This window comes from Ranitomeya imitator, chromosome 8 (genome assembly GCF_032444005.1).
Source record: "Ranitomeya imitator isolate aRanImi1 chromosome 8, aRanImi1.pri, whole genome shotgun sequence".
Lineage (NCBI taxonomy): Eukaryota > Metazoa > Chordata > Amphibia > Anura > Dendrobatidae > Ranitomeya > Ranitomeya imitator.
This window is the reverse complement of record NC_091289.1, coordinates 5,493,343-5,512,335: the sequence shown is the minus strand read 5'-3', so window position 1 is coordinate 5,512,335 and position 18,993 is coordinate 5,493,343. Positions and strand designations below refer to the sequence as shown.

General features: G+C 48.2%; 1 protein-coding gene across 4 annotated transcripts in view; it reads right to left on the bottom strand.

The window, feature by feature from the left end:
- LOC138647246 (uncharacterized) overlaps window positions 1-7,001 on the bottom strand; it is a 37,526-nt gene extending 30,525 nt beyond the window's left edge. For all 4 annotated transcript variants that reach the window (XM_069736136.1, XM_069736139.1, XM_069736138.1 and 1 more), the window contains exons 1-2: window positions 6,923-7,001; window positions 1,679-1,720 (exon numbers count right to left, since the gene is read on the bottom strand). In XM_069736136.1, coding sequence (XP_069592237.1) covers window positions 1,679-1,720; window positions 6,923-6,989 — 109 coding nt within the window. In that variant the 5' untranslated portion in view covers window positions 6,990-7,001. The remainder of the gene's footprint in view (window positions 1-1,678; window positions 1,721-6,922) is intronic.
- Between the last annotated feature and the right edge of the window lie 11,992 nt (window positions 7,002-18,993).

The following is an 18,993-nucleotide window of genomic DNA, read 5'->3' as shown; positions in this document are numbered from 1 at the left end:
GCTACGTCATGGAGCTCGGCTACGTCATGGAGCTCGGCTACGTCATGGAGCTCTGCTACGTCATGGAGCTCGGCTACGTCATGGAGCTCTGCTACGTCATGGAGCTCGGCTACGTCATGGAGCTCTGCTACGTCATGGAGCTCTGCTACGTCAAGGAGCCCGGCTACGTCATGGAGCTCTGCTACGTCATGGAGCTCTGCTACGTCATGGAGCTCTGCTACGACATGGAGCTCTGCTACGTCATGGAGCTCGGCTATGTCATGGAGCTCTGCTACGACATGGAGCTCGGCTATGTCATGGAGCTCTGCTACGTCATGGAGCTCTGCTACGACATGGAGCTCTGCTACGACATGGAGCTCTGCTACGACATGGAGCTCTGCTACGTCATGGAGCTCTGCTACGTCATGGAGCTCTGCTACGACATGGAGCTCGGCTATGTCATGGAGCTCTGCTACGTCATGGAGCTCTGCTACGACATGGAGCTCTGCTACGACATGGAGCTCTGCTACGTCATGGAGCTCTGCTATGTCATGGAGCTCTGCTACGACATGGAGCTCTGCTATGTTATGGAGCTCTGCTATGACATGGAGCTCTGCTACAAAATGGAGCTCTGCTACGTCATGGAGCTCGGCTACGTCATGGAGCTCGGCTACGTCATGGAGCTCGGCTACGTCATGGAGCTCTGCTACGACATGGAGCTCTGCTACGTCATGGAGCTCGGCTACGTCATGGAGCTCTGCTAAGTCATGGAGCTCTGCTACGTCATGGAGCTCTGCTACGTCATGGAGCTCTGCTACGACATGGAGCTCTGCTACGTCATGGAGCTCGGCTACGTCATGGAGCTCTGCTACGTCATGGAGCTTGGCTACGTCATGGAGCTCTGCTACGTCATGGAGCTCGGCTACGACATGGAGCTCTGCTACGTCATGGAGCTCGGCTACGTCATGGAGCTCTGCTACGTCATGGAGCTCTGCTACGTCAAGGAGCCCGGCTACGTCATGGAGCTCGGCTACGTCATGGAGCTCTGCTACGTCATGGAGCTCTGCTACGTCATGGAGCTCGGCTACGTCATGGAGCTCGGCTACGTCATGGAGCTCTGCTACGTCATGGAGCTCGGCTACGTCATGGAGCTCTGCTACGTCATGGAGCTCGGCTACGTCATGGAGCTCTGCTACGTCATGGAGCTCTGCTACGTCAAGGAGCCCGGCTACGTCATGGAGCTCTGCTACGTCATGGAGCTCTGCTACGTCATGGAGCTCTGCTACGACATGGAGCTCTGCTACGTCATGGAGCTCGGCTATGTCATGGAGCTCTGCTACGACATGGAGCTCGGCTATGTCATGGAGCTCTGCTACGTCATGGAGCTCTGCTACGACATGGAGCTCTGCTACGACATGGAGCTCTGCTACGACATGGAGCTCTGCTACGTCATGGAGCTCTGCTACGTCATGGAGCTCTGCTACGACATGGAGCTCGGCTATGTCATGGAGCTCTGCTACGTCATGGAGCTCTGCTACGACATGGAGCTCTGCTACGACATGGAGCTCTGCTACGTCATGGAGCTCTGCTATGTCATGGAGCTCTGCTACGACATGGAGCTCTGCTTCACCACCACAAGTCTCCTGACATATGGAACTTTCTGATTCTGGCCACGAGCGGTTACACACGATGTCCTCACCTGGTCGGGCGTCACTTCCTTTCACTGAAGCACTCAGCGCACCTGTTAAGAAAAAAATGTTTCGTTAAGATAATGTCATCCATCTTTCTTCCCTTCCTAATGCGCCAGAAGAGAGGAACAGAGACTGCTAAGCGGCGGCATGTAAGTCGTTATTAAAGGGGATGTCAGGATGAGAAAATTATCTTTAAATGAGTGAATATTAGTAATATATTTCAGTTATCAGACGTGGCCCGATTCCCGGTTATCAGCACCGATTTCGGTATCCGGCAGCTCCTCTTTGGGGTCACACGTGTCCGTGCCATCATCTGACCACCGCTGTGTGGAGGGGGCTGGCCCCACTATTAAAATGAGCGTCGCAATAGTAAAAAGATTTAGTTTTTTATATATCTGTACCTGGGACAGGTAAATCAGTATACTGTGTATATATATATATGTTCAGGTATGGACTGGGGCTGAAATTCAGCTCTGGCATTTGAAATCACACAGGTCCATGTTGTCCCCGTCCCCATGAACCAGATGGGATCTATCACTAATATTACCCTGGATGGAGGAAAGAAGATTTACTACAAGACCAATATTTCTAATGATCCCCGTGGCTGCTGGGGTAAGTGACGGAGTCAGCGACTTTGTGTTCCATCACAACTCCTAACAGTGTGGGGGTCCTGAGAACACGGATTCTGCTAACAATGTAGCAGACGAGGCGGCCCATGACCAGACAGGCATTTGCCAGAATTACCAGACGGCCAGTCCTGTATATTCCTATCTTCTGTCCTGTGTACATCTAGGTGCTGCGCACTTTGCAGTCTCCCTCTAGTGGCCGTTCATGGACATAGTTGTTTGCATTCTGCGCTCTCATTATTAACACCTCATGTTCTGGTCTATGAGAGGTGAGAGCATTACAGAACATGTAACATAGTAACATAGTAACATAGTTAGTAAGGCCGAAAAAAGACATTTGTCCATCCAGTTCAGCCTATATTCCATCATAATAAATCCCCAGATCTACGTCCTTCTACAGAACCTAATAATTGTATGATACAATATTGTTCTGCTCCAGGAAGACATCCAGGCCTCTCTTGAACCCCTCGACTGAGTTCGCCATCACCACCTCCTCAGGCAAGCAATTCCAGATTCTCACTGCCCTAACAGTAAAGAATCCTCTTCTATGTTGGTGGAAAAACCTTCTCTCCTCCAGACGCAAAGAATTCCCCCTTGTGCCCGTCACCTTCCTTGGTATAAACAGATCCTCAGCGAGATATTTGTATTGTCCCCTTATATACTTATACATGGTTATTAGATCGCCCCTCAGTCGTCTTTTTTCTAGACTAAATAATCCTAATTTCGCTAATGTAGAAGGGATCGCTCATAGAACATTAGTGTCGCTTTATCCTACTGCCCTGAATGACCCTGCTCCATACTGCGCTTCACTGCACGGATAAAACGCTGCAGGGGCAGAACTAAGGGTAAGTTCACACAGGACTTTTTTGCTGCGTATTTTTGCTGCTTTTTTATGCTAATTTTCAAATTTTCAGCTGCTTATAGGTGTGTTTTATGGTGCTTTTTTTTGTTGCGTATTTGGTGCGTTTTTTTTCTCTTTTTCCAGGCTAATGTTCTTGGATTTTCAGCAGCAAAAATGCAGCAAATAATGACACCTGCGTTTTTGCTGCATTTTTGCTGCGTTTTTTTCAACACCCATTCAAGTCAATGGGTGAAAAAACGCAGCAAAAACGTTGAAAGAAGTGACATGCTCTATGTCCAAAAAAAACGCAGCAAAGCACAAAATACTGATCACACAAAAACCAATGTGTGCGGGAGATTTCTGAAATCTCATAGGCTTTACTGGTACTGTAAAAAGCAGCTGAAAATTAGCATAAAAAAGCGCAGCAAAAAAGTCCTGTGTGAACTTACCCTAGAATGTCGCCCCTGATGGTCGCATCTTCTTCATATGTTTAGAGTCATGAGAATTTGATTTTTTTTCATCTGGACACAAGGTTGGTGTCTGACGGCTCAAAGCCATCTACTCACACAGTGCTGCTATTATCCATCCATTATCTATCTACTATCTATCTATTATCTATTATCTATCATCTATCTATCATCTATCTATTATCTATCCATTACCTATCTACTATCTATCTATTATCTATTATCTATCATCTATCTATTATTCATCCATTATCTATTATCTATCATCTATCTATCATCTATCTATTATCTATCTATCTATCTATTATCTATTATCTATCATCTATCTATTATTCATCCATTATCTATTATCTATCATCTATCTATCATCTATCTATTATCTATCCATTACCTATCTATCTATTATCTATCTATATCTATCTATCTATTATCTATCTATTATCTATTATCCATCCATTATCTATCTATTATCCATCTATTATCTATTATCTATCTATCTATTATCCATCCATTACCTATCTATCTATTATCTATCTATTATCTATCTATCTATTATCTATTATCGATCTATTATCTATCTATTATCTATTGATTATCTATCTATCTATCTATTATCTATCCCTTACCTATCTATTATCTATCTATCTATTATCTATCTATTATCTATCTATCTATTATTTATCTATTATCTATTATCTATCTATCTATTATCTATCTATTATCTATCTATCTATTATCTATCTATTATCTATCTATCTATTATCTATCTATTATCTATTATCTATCTATTATCTATCTATTATCTATCTATTATCTATCTATTATCTATTGATTATCTATCTATATATTATCTATCTATTATCTATCTATTATCTATTGATTATCTATCTATCTATTATCTATCTATTATCTATCTATTATCTATCATCTATTATCTATCTATCTATTATCTATCTAACAAAAAAAGACAAAATGGAGCAGCACAAATCCAAGATAAATGTGAGGGCAAATCTGCAGGTCCACAGACCCCCAGACCACGAACAAAATCAGACATTGATTATCTATCTATCTATCTATCTATTATCTATCTATCTATCTATTATTTATCTATTATCCATCCATTACCTATCTATTATCTATCTATCTATTATCTATCTATTATCTATCTATTATCTATCTATCTATTATCTATCTATTATCTATCTATTATCTATCTATCTATTATCTATCTATCTATTATCTATCTATTATCTATCTATCTATTATCTATCTATTATCTATTATCTATCTATTATCTATCTATTATCTATCTATTATCTATTTATTATCTATCTATCTATTATCTATCTATCTATTATCTATCTATTATCTATTGATTATCTATCTATATATTATCTATCTATTATCTATCTATTATCTATCTATTATCTATCTATTATCTATTGATTAGCTATCTATCTATCTATTATCTATCTATTATCTATCTATTATCTATCATCTATTATCTATCTATCTATTATCTATCTAACAAAAAAAGACAAAATGGAGCAGCACAAATCCAAGATAAATGTGAGGGCAAATCTGCAGGTCCACAGACCCCCAGACCACCAACAAAATCAGACATAACTTCCAGGACAAATATGATGGAACAAGGTGCCAATACTTCCCATATTAAAGGGAGCCGATGAAAGAATCATCTGTTTTATCATCTATTATCGATGTATCCCTCCATTTATTCCTCTATCTTGTATTTCTAGTCTCTTTCGTTCTATTTCATCATTTTTTCCGCTTTTCTTGCTGCGATATTCCAAATCTCATCTCCAGGTCATCATTAGAATAAAGTGTTTCCCGGCAGCAGATACAAACTTTACAACAATCACTACTGAGGCCTAAAAACAATACAAGGCGGCCTAGAATAATGTGGTGACGGTGGTCCGGCCTTGTCCGCCGCCCCTTCTTGTACCTGTGTTATACACCCTCCATGTCTTTGTATCTGTATTTTGTCCTTTCTTCCTATCTATCTTGTACCTGTGTTATACACCCTCCATGTCTCTGTATCTGTATTTTGTCCTTTCTTCCTATCTCTCTTGTACCTGTGTTATACACCCTCCATGTCTTTGTATCTGTATTTTGTCCTTTCTTCCTATCTCTCTTGTACCTGTGTTATACACCCTCCATGTCTTTGTATCTGTATTTTGTCCTTTCTTCCTATCTCTCTTGTACCTGTGCTATACACCCTCCATGTCTTTGTATCTGTATTTTGTCCTTTCTTCCTATCTCTCTTGTACCTGTGTTATACACCCTCCATGTCTTTGTATCTGTATTTTGTCCTTTCTTCCTATCTCTCTTGTACCTGTGCTATACACCCTCCATGTCTTTGTATCTGTATTTTGTCCTTTCTTCCTATCTCTCTTGTATCTGTGTTATACACCCTCCATGTCTTTGTATCTGTATTTTGTCCTTTCTTCCTATCTTGTATCTGTGTTATACACCCTCCATGTCTTTGTATCTGTATTTTGTCCTTTCTTCCTATCTATCTTGTACCTGTGCTATACACCCTCCATGTCTTTGTATCTGTATTTTGTCCTTTCTTCCTATCTCTCTTGTACCTGTGCTATACACCCTCCATGTCTTTGTATCTGTATTTTGTCCTTTCTTCCTATCTCTCTTGTACCTGTGTTATACACCCTCCATGTCTTTGTATCTGTATTTTGTCCTTTCTTCCTATCTCTCTTGTACCTGTGCTATACACCCTCCATGTCTTTGTATCTGTATTTTGTCCTTTCTTCCTATCTCTCTTGTACCTGTGTTATACACCCTCCATGTCTTTGTATCTGTATTTTGTCCTTTCTTCCTATCTCTCTTGTATCTGTGCTATACACCCTCCATGTCTTTGTATCTGTATTTTGTCCTTTCTTCCTATCTCTCTTGTATCTGTGTTATACACCCTCCATGTCTTTGTATCTGTATTTTGTCCTTTCTTCCTATCTTGTATCTGTGTTATACACCCTCCATGTCTTTGTATCTGTATTTTGTTCTTCCTATCTCTCTTGTATCTGTGCTATACACCCTCCATGTCTTTGTATCTGTATTTTGTTCTTTCTTCCTATCTCTCTTGTACCTGTGTTATACACCCTCCATGTCTTTGTATCTGTATTTTGTTCTTCCTATCTATCTTGTATCTGTGTTATACACCCTCCATGTCTTTGTATCTGTATTTTGTTCTTTCTTCCTATCTCTCTTGTATCTGTGCTATACACCCTCCATGTCTTTGTATCTGTATGTTGTCCTTTCTTCCTATCTTTCCTCTGTACTCACCACTTTCAGGCCACAGTCCCCAGACACAGAGCAGCACCAGGACCGCACAGAGCGGCGCTCGGCCCATGGTCAGACGCTTCTGTCCACACTCCACTATCTTTGGGCTTTATATGTGGGGAGGACCTGGGGACGATCCAGGACTGTGACCTGACGGTGGAGGGGATGGGCAGCACCTGAGGGAAATCTGCCAGCTCCATAACCGTGAAAGAAAAAACTATTCAGGAGCATTTTACATCTAAAAGAAGATCCTTCCCCAAATGTTTCATGTTGAATTGGACGCAGGACGTTATTGTGTCCAAATCCTTTTTTTAATGTTATTATTAATTTATTTTGTCTTTCAATTGAGATTTTTTTCCCCTTTCCAATAGCTGATGGCTGGATCTTGAGCTGTGGAGACTTGATGGATGAACGATCTGTAGGAAGATGGATCTTGTCCAACCCTAGAGAGGTCACCGGGGTCTCCACCATGATGCTGGTTGACTTGTATTAAGCCCTCGGGTGGTCCTTCTCCAGCGGTCCTTCTCCAGCGGTCCTTCTCCAGTGGTCCTTCTCCAGTGGTCCTTCTCCAGTGGTCCTTCTCCTGTGGTCCTTCTCCAGTGGTCCTTCTCCAGTGGTCCTTCTCCTGTGGTCCTTCTCCTGAGGTCCTTCTCCAGTGGTCCTTTTCCTGTGGTCCTTCTCCTGTGGTCCTTCTCCTGTGGTCCTTCTCCAGTGGTCCTTCTCCTGTGGTCCTTCTCCTGTGGTCCTTCTCCAGTGGTCCTTCTCCTGTGGTCCTTCTCCAGTGGTCCTTCTCCTGTGGTCCTTCTCCAGTGGTCCTTCTCCTGTGGTCCTTCTCCAGTGGTCCTTCTCCAGTGGTCCTTCTCCTGTGGTCCTTCTCCTGTGGTCCTTCTCCTGTGGTCCTTCTCCAGTGGTCGCTCTCTGTGTATGATGTGAAGTCGTGTATCACTCACATCAAAGCACAATATCACTTCTCTTAGTAATTGCTACATTGTCTCACACGTCTGCATTGTCACATCTGCGACATCCGTAGTCCATATATTGCAGAACATACGTATCTCTAACACCAACAGCTCCTATTGTGGAGCAACAAAACACTTTGTGGAAAAGGTGGAACCTCCTAGAAGAGGCGATGGGTGCAGAGAAATGTAGAGATCGGCACCCTCCAGCACTATCGGCACCCTCCAGCACTATCGGCACCCTCCAGCACTATCAGCACCCTCCAGCACTATCGGCATCCTCCAGCATTATCGGCACCCTCCAGCACTATCGGCACCCTCCAGCACTATCGGCACCCTCCAGCACTATCGGCATCCTCCAGCATTATCGGCACCCTCCAGCACTATCGGCACCCTCCAGCATTATCGGCACCCTCCAGCACTATCGGCACCCTCCAGCATTATCGGCACCCTCCAGCACTATCGGCACCCTCCAGCACTATCGGCACCCTCCAGCATTATCGGCACCCTCCAGCACTATCGGCACCCTCCAGCACTATCGGCACCCTCCAGCATTATCGGCACCCTCCAGCACTATCGGCACCCTCCAGCACTATCGGCACCCTTCAGCATTATCGGCACCCTCCAGCACTATCGGCACCCTCCAGCATTATCGGCACCCTCCAGCACTATCGGCATCCTCCAGCATTATCGGCACCCTCCAGCACTATCGGCACCCTCCAGCATTATCGGCACCCTCCAGCACTATCGGCACCCTCCAGCATTATCGGCACCCTCCAGCACTATCGGCACCCTCCAGCACTATCGGCACCCTCCAGCATTATCGGCACCCTCCAGCACTATCGGCACCCTCCAGCACTATCGGCACCCTCCAGCATTATCGGCACCCTCCAGCACTATCGGCACCCTCCAGCACTATCGGCACCCTTCAGCATTATCGGCACCCTCCAGCACTATCGGCACCCTCCAGCACTATCGGCACTCTCCAGCATTATCGGCACCCTCCAGCACTATCGGCACCCTCCAGCACTATCGGCACCCTCCAGCATTATCGGCACCCTCCAGCATTATCGGCACCCTTCAGCACTATCGGCACCCTGCAGCACTATCGGCACCCTCCAGAACTATCGGCACCCTCCAGCATTATCGGCACCCTCCAGCACTATCGGCACCCTCCAGCACTATCGGCACCCTCCAGCATTATCGGCACCCTCCAGCATTATCGGCACCCTCCAGCATTATCGGCACCCTGCAGCATTATCGTCACCCTGCAGCATTATCGGCACCCTCCAGCACTATCGGCACCCTCCAGCACTATCGGCACCCTCCAGCACTATCGGCACCCTCCAGCACTATCGGCACTCTCCAGCACTATCGGCACCCTCCAGCATTATCGGCACCCTCCAGCACTATCGGCACCCTCCAGCATTATCGGCACCCTCCAGCACTATCGGCACCCTCCAGCACTATCGGCACCCTGCAGCACTATCAGCACCCTCCAGCATTATCGACACCCTCCAGCACTATCGGCACCCTCCAGCACTATCGGCACCCTCCAGCACTATCGGCACCCTGCAGCACTATCAGCACCCTCCAGCATTATCGGCACCCTCCAGCACTATCGGCACCCTCCAGCACTATCGGCACCCTGCAGCACTATCAACACCCTCCAGCATTATCGGCACCCTCCAGCACTATCGGCACCCTGCAGCACTATCGGCACCCTCCAGCATTATCGGCACCCTCCAGCACTATCGGCACCCTCCAGCACTATCGGCACCCTGCAGCACTATCAGCACCCTCCAGCATTATCGGCACCCTCCAGCACTATCGGCACCCTCCAGCACTATCGGCACCCTCCAGCACTATCGGCACCCTGCAGCACTATCAGCACCCTCCAGCATTATCGGCACCCTCCAGCACTATCGGCACCCTCCAGCACTATCGGCACCCTGCAGCACTATCAACACCCTCCAGCATTATCGGCACCCTCCAGCACTATCGGCACCCTGCAGCACTATCGGCACCCTCCAGCATTATCGGCACCCTCCAGCACTATCGGCACCCTCCAGCACTATCGGCACCCTGCAGCACTATCAGCACCCTCCAGAATTATCGGCACCCTCCAGCACTATCGGCACCCTCCAGCACTATCGGCACCCTCCAGCACTATCGGCACCCTGCAGCACTATCAGCACCCTCCAGCATTATCGGCACCCTCCAGCACTATCGGCACCCTCCAGCATTATCGGCACCCTCCAGCATTATCGGCACCCTCCAGCACTATCGGCACCCTCCAGCACTATCGGCACCCTCCAGCACTATCGGCACCCTGCAGCACTATCAGCACCCTCCAGCATTATCGGCACCCTCCAGCACTATCGACACCCTCCAGCACTATCGGCACCCTTCAGCACTATCGGCACCCTGCAGCACTATCAGCACCCTCCAGCATTATCGGCACCCTCCAGCACTATCGGCACCCTCCAGCACTATTGGCACCCTGCAGCACTATCGGCACCCTGCAGCACTATCAGCACCCTCCAGCACTATCGGCACCCTCCAGCACTATTGGCACCCTGCAGCACTATCGGCACCCTGCAGCACTATCAGCACCCTCCAGCACTATCAGCACCCTCCAGCACTATCGGCACCCTCCAGCACTATCGGCACCCTCCAGCACTATCGGCACCCTGCAGCACTATCAGCACCCTCCAGCACTATCAGCACCCTCCAGCACTATCGGCACCCTCCAGCATTATCGGCACCCTCCAGCATTATCGCCACCCTCCAGCACTATCGGCACCCTCCAGCATTATCGGCACCCTCCAGCACTATCGGCACCCTCCAGCACTATCGGCACCCTCCAGCACTATCGGCACCCTGCAGCACTATCGGCACCCTCCAGCACTATCGGCACCCTCCAGCACTATCGGCACCCTCCAGCATTATCGGCACCATCCAGCACAATCGGCACCCTCCAGCATTATCGGCACCCTCCAGCACTATCGGCACCCTCCAGCACTATCGGCACCATCCAGCACAATCGGCACTCTGCAGCATTATCGGCACCCTTCAGCACTATCGGCACCCTGCAGCACTATCGGCACCCTGCAGCACTATCGGCACCCTGCAGCACTATCGGCACCCTCCAGCACTATCGGCACCCTGCAGCACTATCGGCACCCTGCAGCACTATCGGCACCCTGCAGCACTATTGGCACCCTCCAGCACTATCGGCACCCTCCAGCATTATCGGCACCCTCCAGCACTATCGGCACCCTCCAGCACTATCGGCACCCTGCAGCACTATCGGCACCTTGCAGTATTATCGGCACCCTCCAGCACTATCGGCACCCTGCAGCATTATCGGCACCCTGCAGCATTATCGGCACCCTCCAGCACCATCCTGCTACCTCTCCTGATCCAGATTGTCTGCGTTGATATTCCCTACTCTCCTCTCCATTCCATTGATTTGCCTGTTCTTCTTTCCATCCATGGTATTGACAACATCCTTCTCCAGCACCACATTTAGAAGGCGTCGATTCTTCTTCTTGTTTCTTTACCGTCCAGGTTTTGCATCTGGATGTTACTACAGAAACCACCAGATTATGTATGAGCTAATAATAATAATCTTTATTTTTATATATGAGCTGTGTCTTCTTGCCAGTGAAATGTTCCTCGATTTGAGGACCTCGTCCAGTGACCTCATTGTAGATTTCCCCATAACTATTCTCCTATTGACGTCCGGTGTCTTTACTGCATCTTGAGTTATCGTCGATCCGAGTAGACTGAAGTCCTTTACAACTTCCATCTCATATATGTCCCGGTCGTACCTGGCAGTAGTCAATATCTTTATCTTCTTTGTGTTCAGTTTGAGTCCCATGTTCGAGCTTTCCATTTTGACACAAATAAGTCCTTCATTCCATCTACACTTGTTGCTGTCATGATCCAGGCCGGGGTTATGTCTTGTCTCTCCTTTCCAGGTCTGGACATTTCAGAGGTTAACTTTCCCTGCCTCGTTCCTGTGTGAGATCTGCTATATCTCTGTGCAGCGGTGTGCAATGCCAGTGATATTGCTTGCCTTTGGCATGCTAGCTGGCACTGGTGAGTCCCTGATCTGTCCTGCTGCATTCATCTGACCCAACCCGTGTCTGTTGACCTCCCTTCCCGTCCCTGCTCCTTAGTTCCCTGTGTGTTTGGATTCCCCGGTATTTGACTTTAGCTTGGCTCTGACCTGATTCTGTCTCTCCCTTCTGAATTCCCTGCTACTGACCGGTACTGACCTTTTTGCTCTCGTCTGACTTTGTCCCTCGGTTTTCCCTTTGGTACTGCGTTCTCCACTGGTATCGACTCAGCTCTCTGGCTATTCCGCTGCCACCTAGTGGTAGCTTCGCTGTATTACGGTAGGTCTGCTTCATAGCAGGATATTTAGCTCACTCTCCACTCTGTTGCCATATAGTGGAGTATTTGTTACTCTGCATTTACCCTCAGTATTACAGCGTGACAGTTGCATCGTCTACATATTTAAGGGTGTCGATTATTCGTCTATTTTGATTTCTTCATGTTTTGCAAGTCCAGCCTTTCTGAAAATACCCTCTGCATATAAATTGAAGAGAAATGGTGGCAGGATGCCGCCTTGTCTGACGCCTCGCTCTACTTTGAGCCATGTCGTTTCATGAACAAAGTAAAGGTTCCTTATGCGAGTGTTCAGATGGTTTGGTATCAGAAAAACTCCAAAATAGAGTTTAGTAAGATGCTGCAGAATCTGATAACAAATACAAAGATTTTCTAGAACAGACTGGACAGAAGCGGTGACCGCTCCTCCATAAATCCAGTGTCTAACAAGTGATGTCTTTTTTGGTTGGACTTCTGACCAGTGCTGAGTTCTCTGCCTAGACATGTTTGGCTCCTCACTTCTGCAGTTGTTTCCAATCTCTAAATTTATTTAGACCCCTAAAGTTATGCAGAACACAAATTAGGTTCATATATTAATTTAGATGCCAAAAAAGACTCCAGGTTATAGCTTGAAATAAACTGAGACTGCAACAAGACCTTGATTAATGAAGACCCCAGTCCAAACTGGCCAGGCAGAAACATGCAGCCTAAGTATGTGGGGAGTATGGTGGTCAGCGTTGGTCTCTGTCTAGCCAGCTCTGCCATACTGCTGGGCTCTGCTATATCAATTCTCAAGTGAGTCTCCTGACAAATCTAATTCTACTTTACCCCACTGCTACATTAAATCTGAAGTATATCGTCCAGCATTTCCAACTTCGCTATTTCACATGCTCTAGTTGCCATCCAGCATTTCTAGCTCAACTGGTCCATGCACTGTCCTACATATCCAGATCTGCTGTTCCATGCACAGTCATACGTATCCAGCTCTGCTGTTCCATGCACTGTCCTACGTATCCAGCTCTGCTGTTCCATGCACTGTCATACGTATCTAGCTCTGCTGTTCCATGCACAATCATACGTATCCAGATCTGCTGTTCCATGCACAGTCATACGTATCCAGCTCTGCTGTTCCATGCACTGTCCTACGTATCCAGCTCTGCTGTTCCATGCACTGTCATACGTATCTAGCTCTGCTGTTCCATGCACAGTCATACGTATCCAGCTCTGCTGTTCCATGCACAGTCATACGTATCCAGCTCTGCTGTTCCATGCACTGTCATACGTATCCAGCTCTGCTGTTCCATGCACCTGTCCTACATATCCAGCTCTGCTGTTCCATGCAGTCATACGTATCCAGCTCTGCTGTTCCATGCACTGTCCTACGTATCCAGCTCTGCTGTTCTATGCACTGTCCTACGTATCCAGCTCTGCTGTTCCATGCACTGTCCTACGTATCCAGCTGTTTTCCATGCACTGTCCTACATATCCAGCTCTGCTGTTCCATGCACTGTCCTACGTATCCAGCTCTGCTGTTCCATGCACTGTCATACGTATCCAGCTCTGCTGTTCCATGCACCTGTCCTACATTTCCAGCTCTGCTGTTCCATGCACAGTCATATGTATCCAGCTCTGCTGTTCCATTCACTGTCATACGTTTCCGGCTCTGCTGTTCCATGCACCAGTCCGACATATTCAGATCTGCTGTTCCAAGCACTGTCCTACGTATCCAGCTCTGATGTTCCATGCACTGTCCTACGTATCCAGCTTTGCTGTTCCATGCACTGTCCTACGTATCCAGCTTTGCTGTTCCATGCACTGTCCTACGTATCCAGCTCTGCTGTTCCATACACTGTCCTATGTATCCAGATTTGCTGTTCCATGTACTGTCCTACGTATCCAGATCTGCTGTTCCATGCACTGTCCTACGTATCCAGCTCTGCTATTTCATGTACTGTCCTACATATCAAGCTCTGCTGTCCCATGCACTGTCCTATATATCCAGCTCTACTGTTGTATGCATTGTCCTATGTATCAGGCTCTGCTGGTCCATGTACTGTCCTACGTATCCAGCTCTGCTATTCCATGCGCTGTCCTGCATATCCAGCTCTGCTGTTTCATGCGTTGTCCTGCATATCCAGCTCTTCTGTTTCATGCACTGTCCTGTGTATCCACTCCGCTGTTCCATGCACTACCCTACATATCCAGATCTGCTGTTCCATGAACTGTCTTACTTATCCAGCTCTGCTGTTTCAAGCACTGTCATACATATACAGCTCTGCTGTTTCATGCACTGTCTTTCATATCCAGATCTGCTGCTTCATGTGCTGTTCTACATATCCAGCTCTACTGTTTCATGCACTGTTCTACGTATGCAGCTCTGCTGTTTCATGCACTGTCCTACGTATCCAGCTCTGCTGTTTCATGCACTGTCCTGCGTATCCACTTTTGCTGTTTCATGCGCTGTCCTACGTATCCAGCTCTGCTGTTTCATGCACTGTCCTACGTATCCAGCTCTGCTATTTCATGCACTGTCCTATGTATTCAGCTCTGCTGTTCCATGCACTGTCCTACGGATTTAGCTCTGCTGTTCCATGCACTGCCCTACATATCCAGCTCTGCTGTTCCATGCACTGTCCTACATATCCAGCTCTCCTATTTCATGCACTGTCCTATGTATCCAGTTCTGCTGTTTCATGCACTGTCCTACGTATCCAGCTCTGCTATTTCATGCACTGTCCTATGTGTCCAGCTCTGCTGTTTCATGCACTGTCCTACATATCCAGCTCTGCTATTTCATGCACTGTCCTACGTATCCAGTTTGCCGTTTCATGCACTGTCCTACGTATTTAGCTCTGCTGTTCCATGCACTGCCCTACATATCCAGCTCTGCTGTTCCATGCACTGACCTACCTATCCAGCTCTGCTGTTTCATGCACTGTCCTACATATTCAGCTCTGCTGTTCCAATGCACTGTCCTACGTGTCCAGCTCTACTGTTTCATGCGCTGTCCTACATATTTAGCTCTGCTGTTCCATGCACTGTCCTACATATCCAGCTCTCCTATTTCATGCACTGTCCTACGTATCCAGTTCTGCTGTTTCATGCACTGTCCTACGTATCCAGTTCTGCTATTTCATGCACTGTCCTACGTATCCAGCTCTGTTTCATGCACTGTCCTACGTATCCAGCTCTGCTATTTCATGCACTGTCCTACGTATCCAGTTCTGCCGTTTCATGCACTGTCCTACGTATTCAGCTCTACTGTTCCATGCACTGTCCTGCGTATCCAGCTCCACTGTTCCATGCACTGTCCTACGTATTCAGCTCTACTGTTCCATGCACTGTCCTGCGTATCCAGCTCCACTGTTCCATGCACTGTCCTACGTATTCAGCTCTACTGTTCCATGCACTGTCCTGCGTATTCAGCTCTACTGTTCCATGCACTGTCCTACGTATTCTGCTCTACTGTTCCGTGCACTGCCCTGCGTATCCAGCTCCACTGTTCCATGCACTGTCCTATGTATTCAGTTCTACTGTTCCATGCACTGTCCTACGTATCCAGCTCTACTGTTCCATGCACTGTCCTGTGTATCCAGCTCCACTGTTCCATGCACTGTCCTACGTATCCAGCTCTACTGTTCCATGCACTGTCCTACATATCCAGCTCTACTGTTCCATGCACTGTCCTACATATCCAGTTCTACTGTTTCATGCACTGTCCTACGTATGCAGCTCTACTGTTCCATGCACTGTCCTACGTATCCAGCTCTACTGTTCCATGCACTGTCCTGCGTATCCAGCTCTACTGTTCCATGCACTGTCCTAGGTATACATTTGTACTGTTCAATGCTCTGCTCCAGGTGCCGTCCACATATTTAGCTCAGCTGTACCTCACTGCACCAATACCTCTGGGTTTGTTCTTCACTTCCAGATCTATGGATTTGAGACCCCACCTCACAGTTGAGCGTTAACAAAGGCACAATGAAGTAATAATAATAGTGCAGATTAACCAGCAGTGAGGACGGCACTGGAATCATGGCAAATCCCTCATCCCAACATATGACAGTAAGGAATGAGTGGCTACAGGAAACTCGGCCTACCTGCTGCCCCCTGGCATTATTGCCAAGTGTCTCTTGCTTTATGGGGGGCTGGTGGTCTGTTTTTAAAGTTGGTCCCTGCAAAAATTAAAGTAAGACAGAGCGGTGCGTGATGCGGTTTTATTAGCCCAGACTCCACTTCATAAGCCGGCATCCATTATATCTGGATGACTTCAGTTTGGTGGCTCCTGACGCTGAGCCCCTGCTCTGGGGGGACATCATCCCTAAATATGCTGATGACAAGAGAGACAAAGAGGGCAAAGTAGCATCAAATCTGTCGAAATGTTGTTTCACAAACAGAAGGAATATCTGTTAATATAAACCCATCATGTCTGGCGAGGGCACAAGGGACCTTGAGATGTGAGCCCAATAGGGGAACTGACCGCACGTTTCTGTGACCTCCCTATGAATGTTTGCCTTTGGGGGTATTCGCACGAGGCAGGAATATCAGGATCTCTCCTAGGCAGCACCAGGTTTGTAGAATCCCTGAAACTCTGATGTTCTGGACCCTCAGCAAATGATCCAGTCCCCGGACCCCGGTAACAGGTCTCAGTGGTGGTACAGACTGCATCCCATAGCATATATGGGGCAGGGTCCGTACAGTCCTGTGCACACACCGTGCCAGCGGGATAATAAATGCTGTGCCCCTGGGCATGCACAATATTTGGCCCATTTCTTGTACCACGTGGAAATAAACCATCGTCACTTGTAAAGTCACTAAACGTTACAAGAGGCGACCACCGCACCCAATAAAGCGCAGAGGAGAGATGGTGCCCACCTTCATAGACCACCCGGAAAACTGTCCAGTGCACACCAAATATTAGATAAAGCCCCCAGACCTCAGAAAAGTTAGGTTCCCCCAGGTGTTCTGTGTTGTGAGGTTGTCCAGAAATTCTATGGGCGGCCATGATATCAATAATGTGCAAAATAACAGCAGTGTAATAAAAACAACCGAGAAGAATAAGCTGAGCCCTCAGAGGAGCCGGAGCCGCACAATCAGCTCCAAAAACAGGAACAAAACATCCATTTATAATCTGGAAAAGGACAAGGAATAATGGCGGCTCAGATCATGGCCGTGTCTGGAGCTACAGACGTGACTATAGATGGAGATTTATTACAGACTCGGCTTTTCTGTCAATCTCTGATCTAATATTTTGTTGTATCACCTTTATTTCTGATAGCAGCTTTACATCTGTGAGGCGTGGAGTCCCCTAACATCAGACCCCTGGGACAGATCTCCAGCCCTCGCTGAGCGGACGACGTCCCAAAGCTCTTTTATATTTTTATGTCACTTCACAAATTCTCCATCGGATTGAGGTCTGGGGATCGGACTGACGTCTGGAGATCAGACTGAGGCCCGGGGATCAGACTGACGTCTGGGGATCGGACCGATATCTGGGGATCAGATTGAGGCCTGGGGATCGAACTGAGGCCTGGGGATCGGACTGACATCTGGAGATCGTACTGAGGCCCGAGGATCGGACTGAGGCCTAGGGATCGGACTGAGGCCTGGGGATCGGACTGAGGTCCGGGGATCGGACTGAGGCCCGGGGATCGGACTGAGGCCCGGGGATCGGACTGAGGCCCGGGGATCGGACTGACGTCTGGGGATCGGACCGATATCTGGGGATCAGATTGAGGCCTGGGGATCGAACTGAGGCCTGGGGATCGGACTGACATCTGGAGATCGTACTGAGGCCCGAGGATCGGACTGAGGCCTAGGGATCGGACTGAGGCCTGGGGATCGGACTGAGGCCCGGGGATCGGACTGAGGTCCGGGGATCGGACTGAGGCCCGGGGATCGGACTGAGGCCTGGGGATCGGACTGAGGCCCGGGGATCGGACTGAGGCCCGAGGATTGGATTGACATTTGGGGATGAAACTGAGGCCCGGAGATCGGACTGACATGTGGGGATCGGACTGAGGCCCGAGGATTAGACTGACGTCTGGGAATCGGACTGAGGTCCGGAGATCGGAATGAGGCCTGGGGATCGGACTGACGTCTGGGGATCGGACTGAGCCCCGGGGATTGGACTGAGTTCCAGGGATCGGACTGAGGCCTGGGGATCAGACTCACGTCTGGGGATCGGACTGAGGTCCAGGGATCGGCCTGACATCTGGGGTTCGGACAGAGGTCTGGGGTTCAGACTGAGGCCTGGGGATCGGACTGACGTCTGGGGATCGGACTGAGGCCCGGGGATTGGACTGAGTTCCAGGAATCGGACTGACGTCTGGGGATCGGACTGACGTCTGGGGATCGGACTGAGGCCCGGGGATTGGACTGAGTTCCAGGAATCGGACTGACGTCTGGGGATCGGACTGACGTCTGGGGATCGGACTGAGGCCCGGGGATTGGACTGAGTTCCAGGAATCGGACTGACGTCTGGGGATCGGACTGAGGCCTGGCAATCGGACTGATGTCTGGGGATCAGACGGTCTCTTCATAACATTAGTCTTGTTGGTCTGGACCCAGGATGTCGCCCGCTTGCTTGTGAGTTTGGGGTCGTTATCCATTTCAAAGGCATTTCTTTTTCAGCAGAAGACAACATGACCTCTCCCACTATTGTGATATATTCACACTGATCCATGGGTCTGTGATAAATGGTCCCAACTCCACAGTATG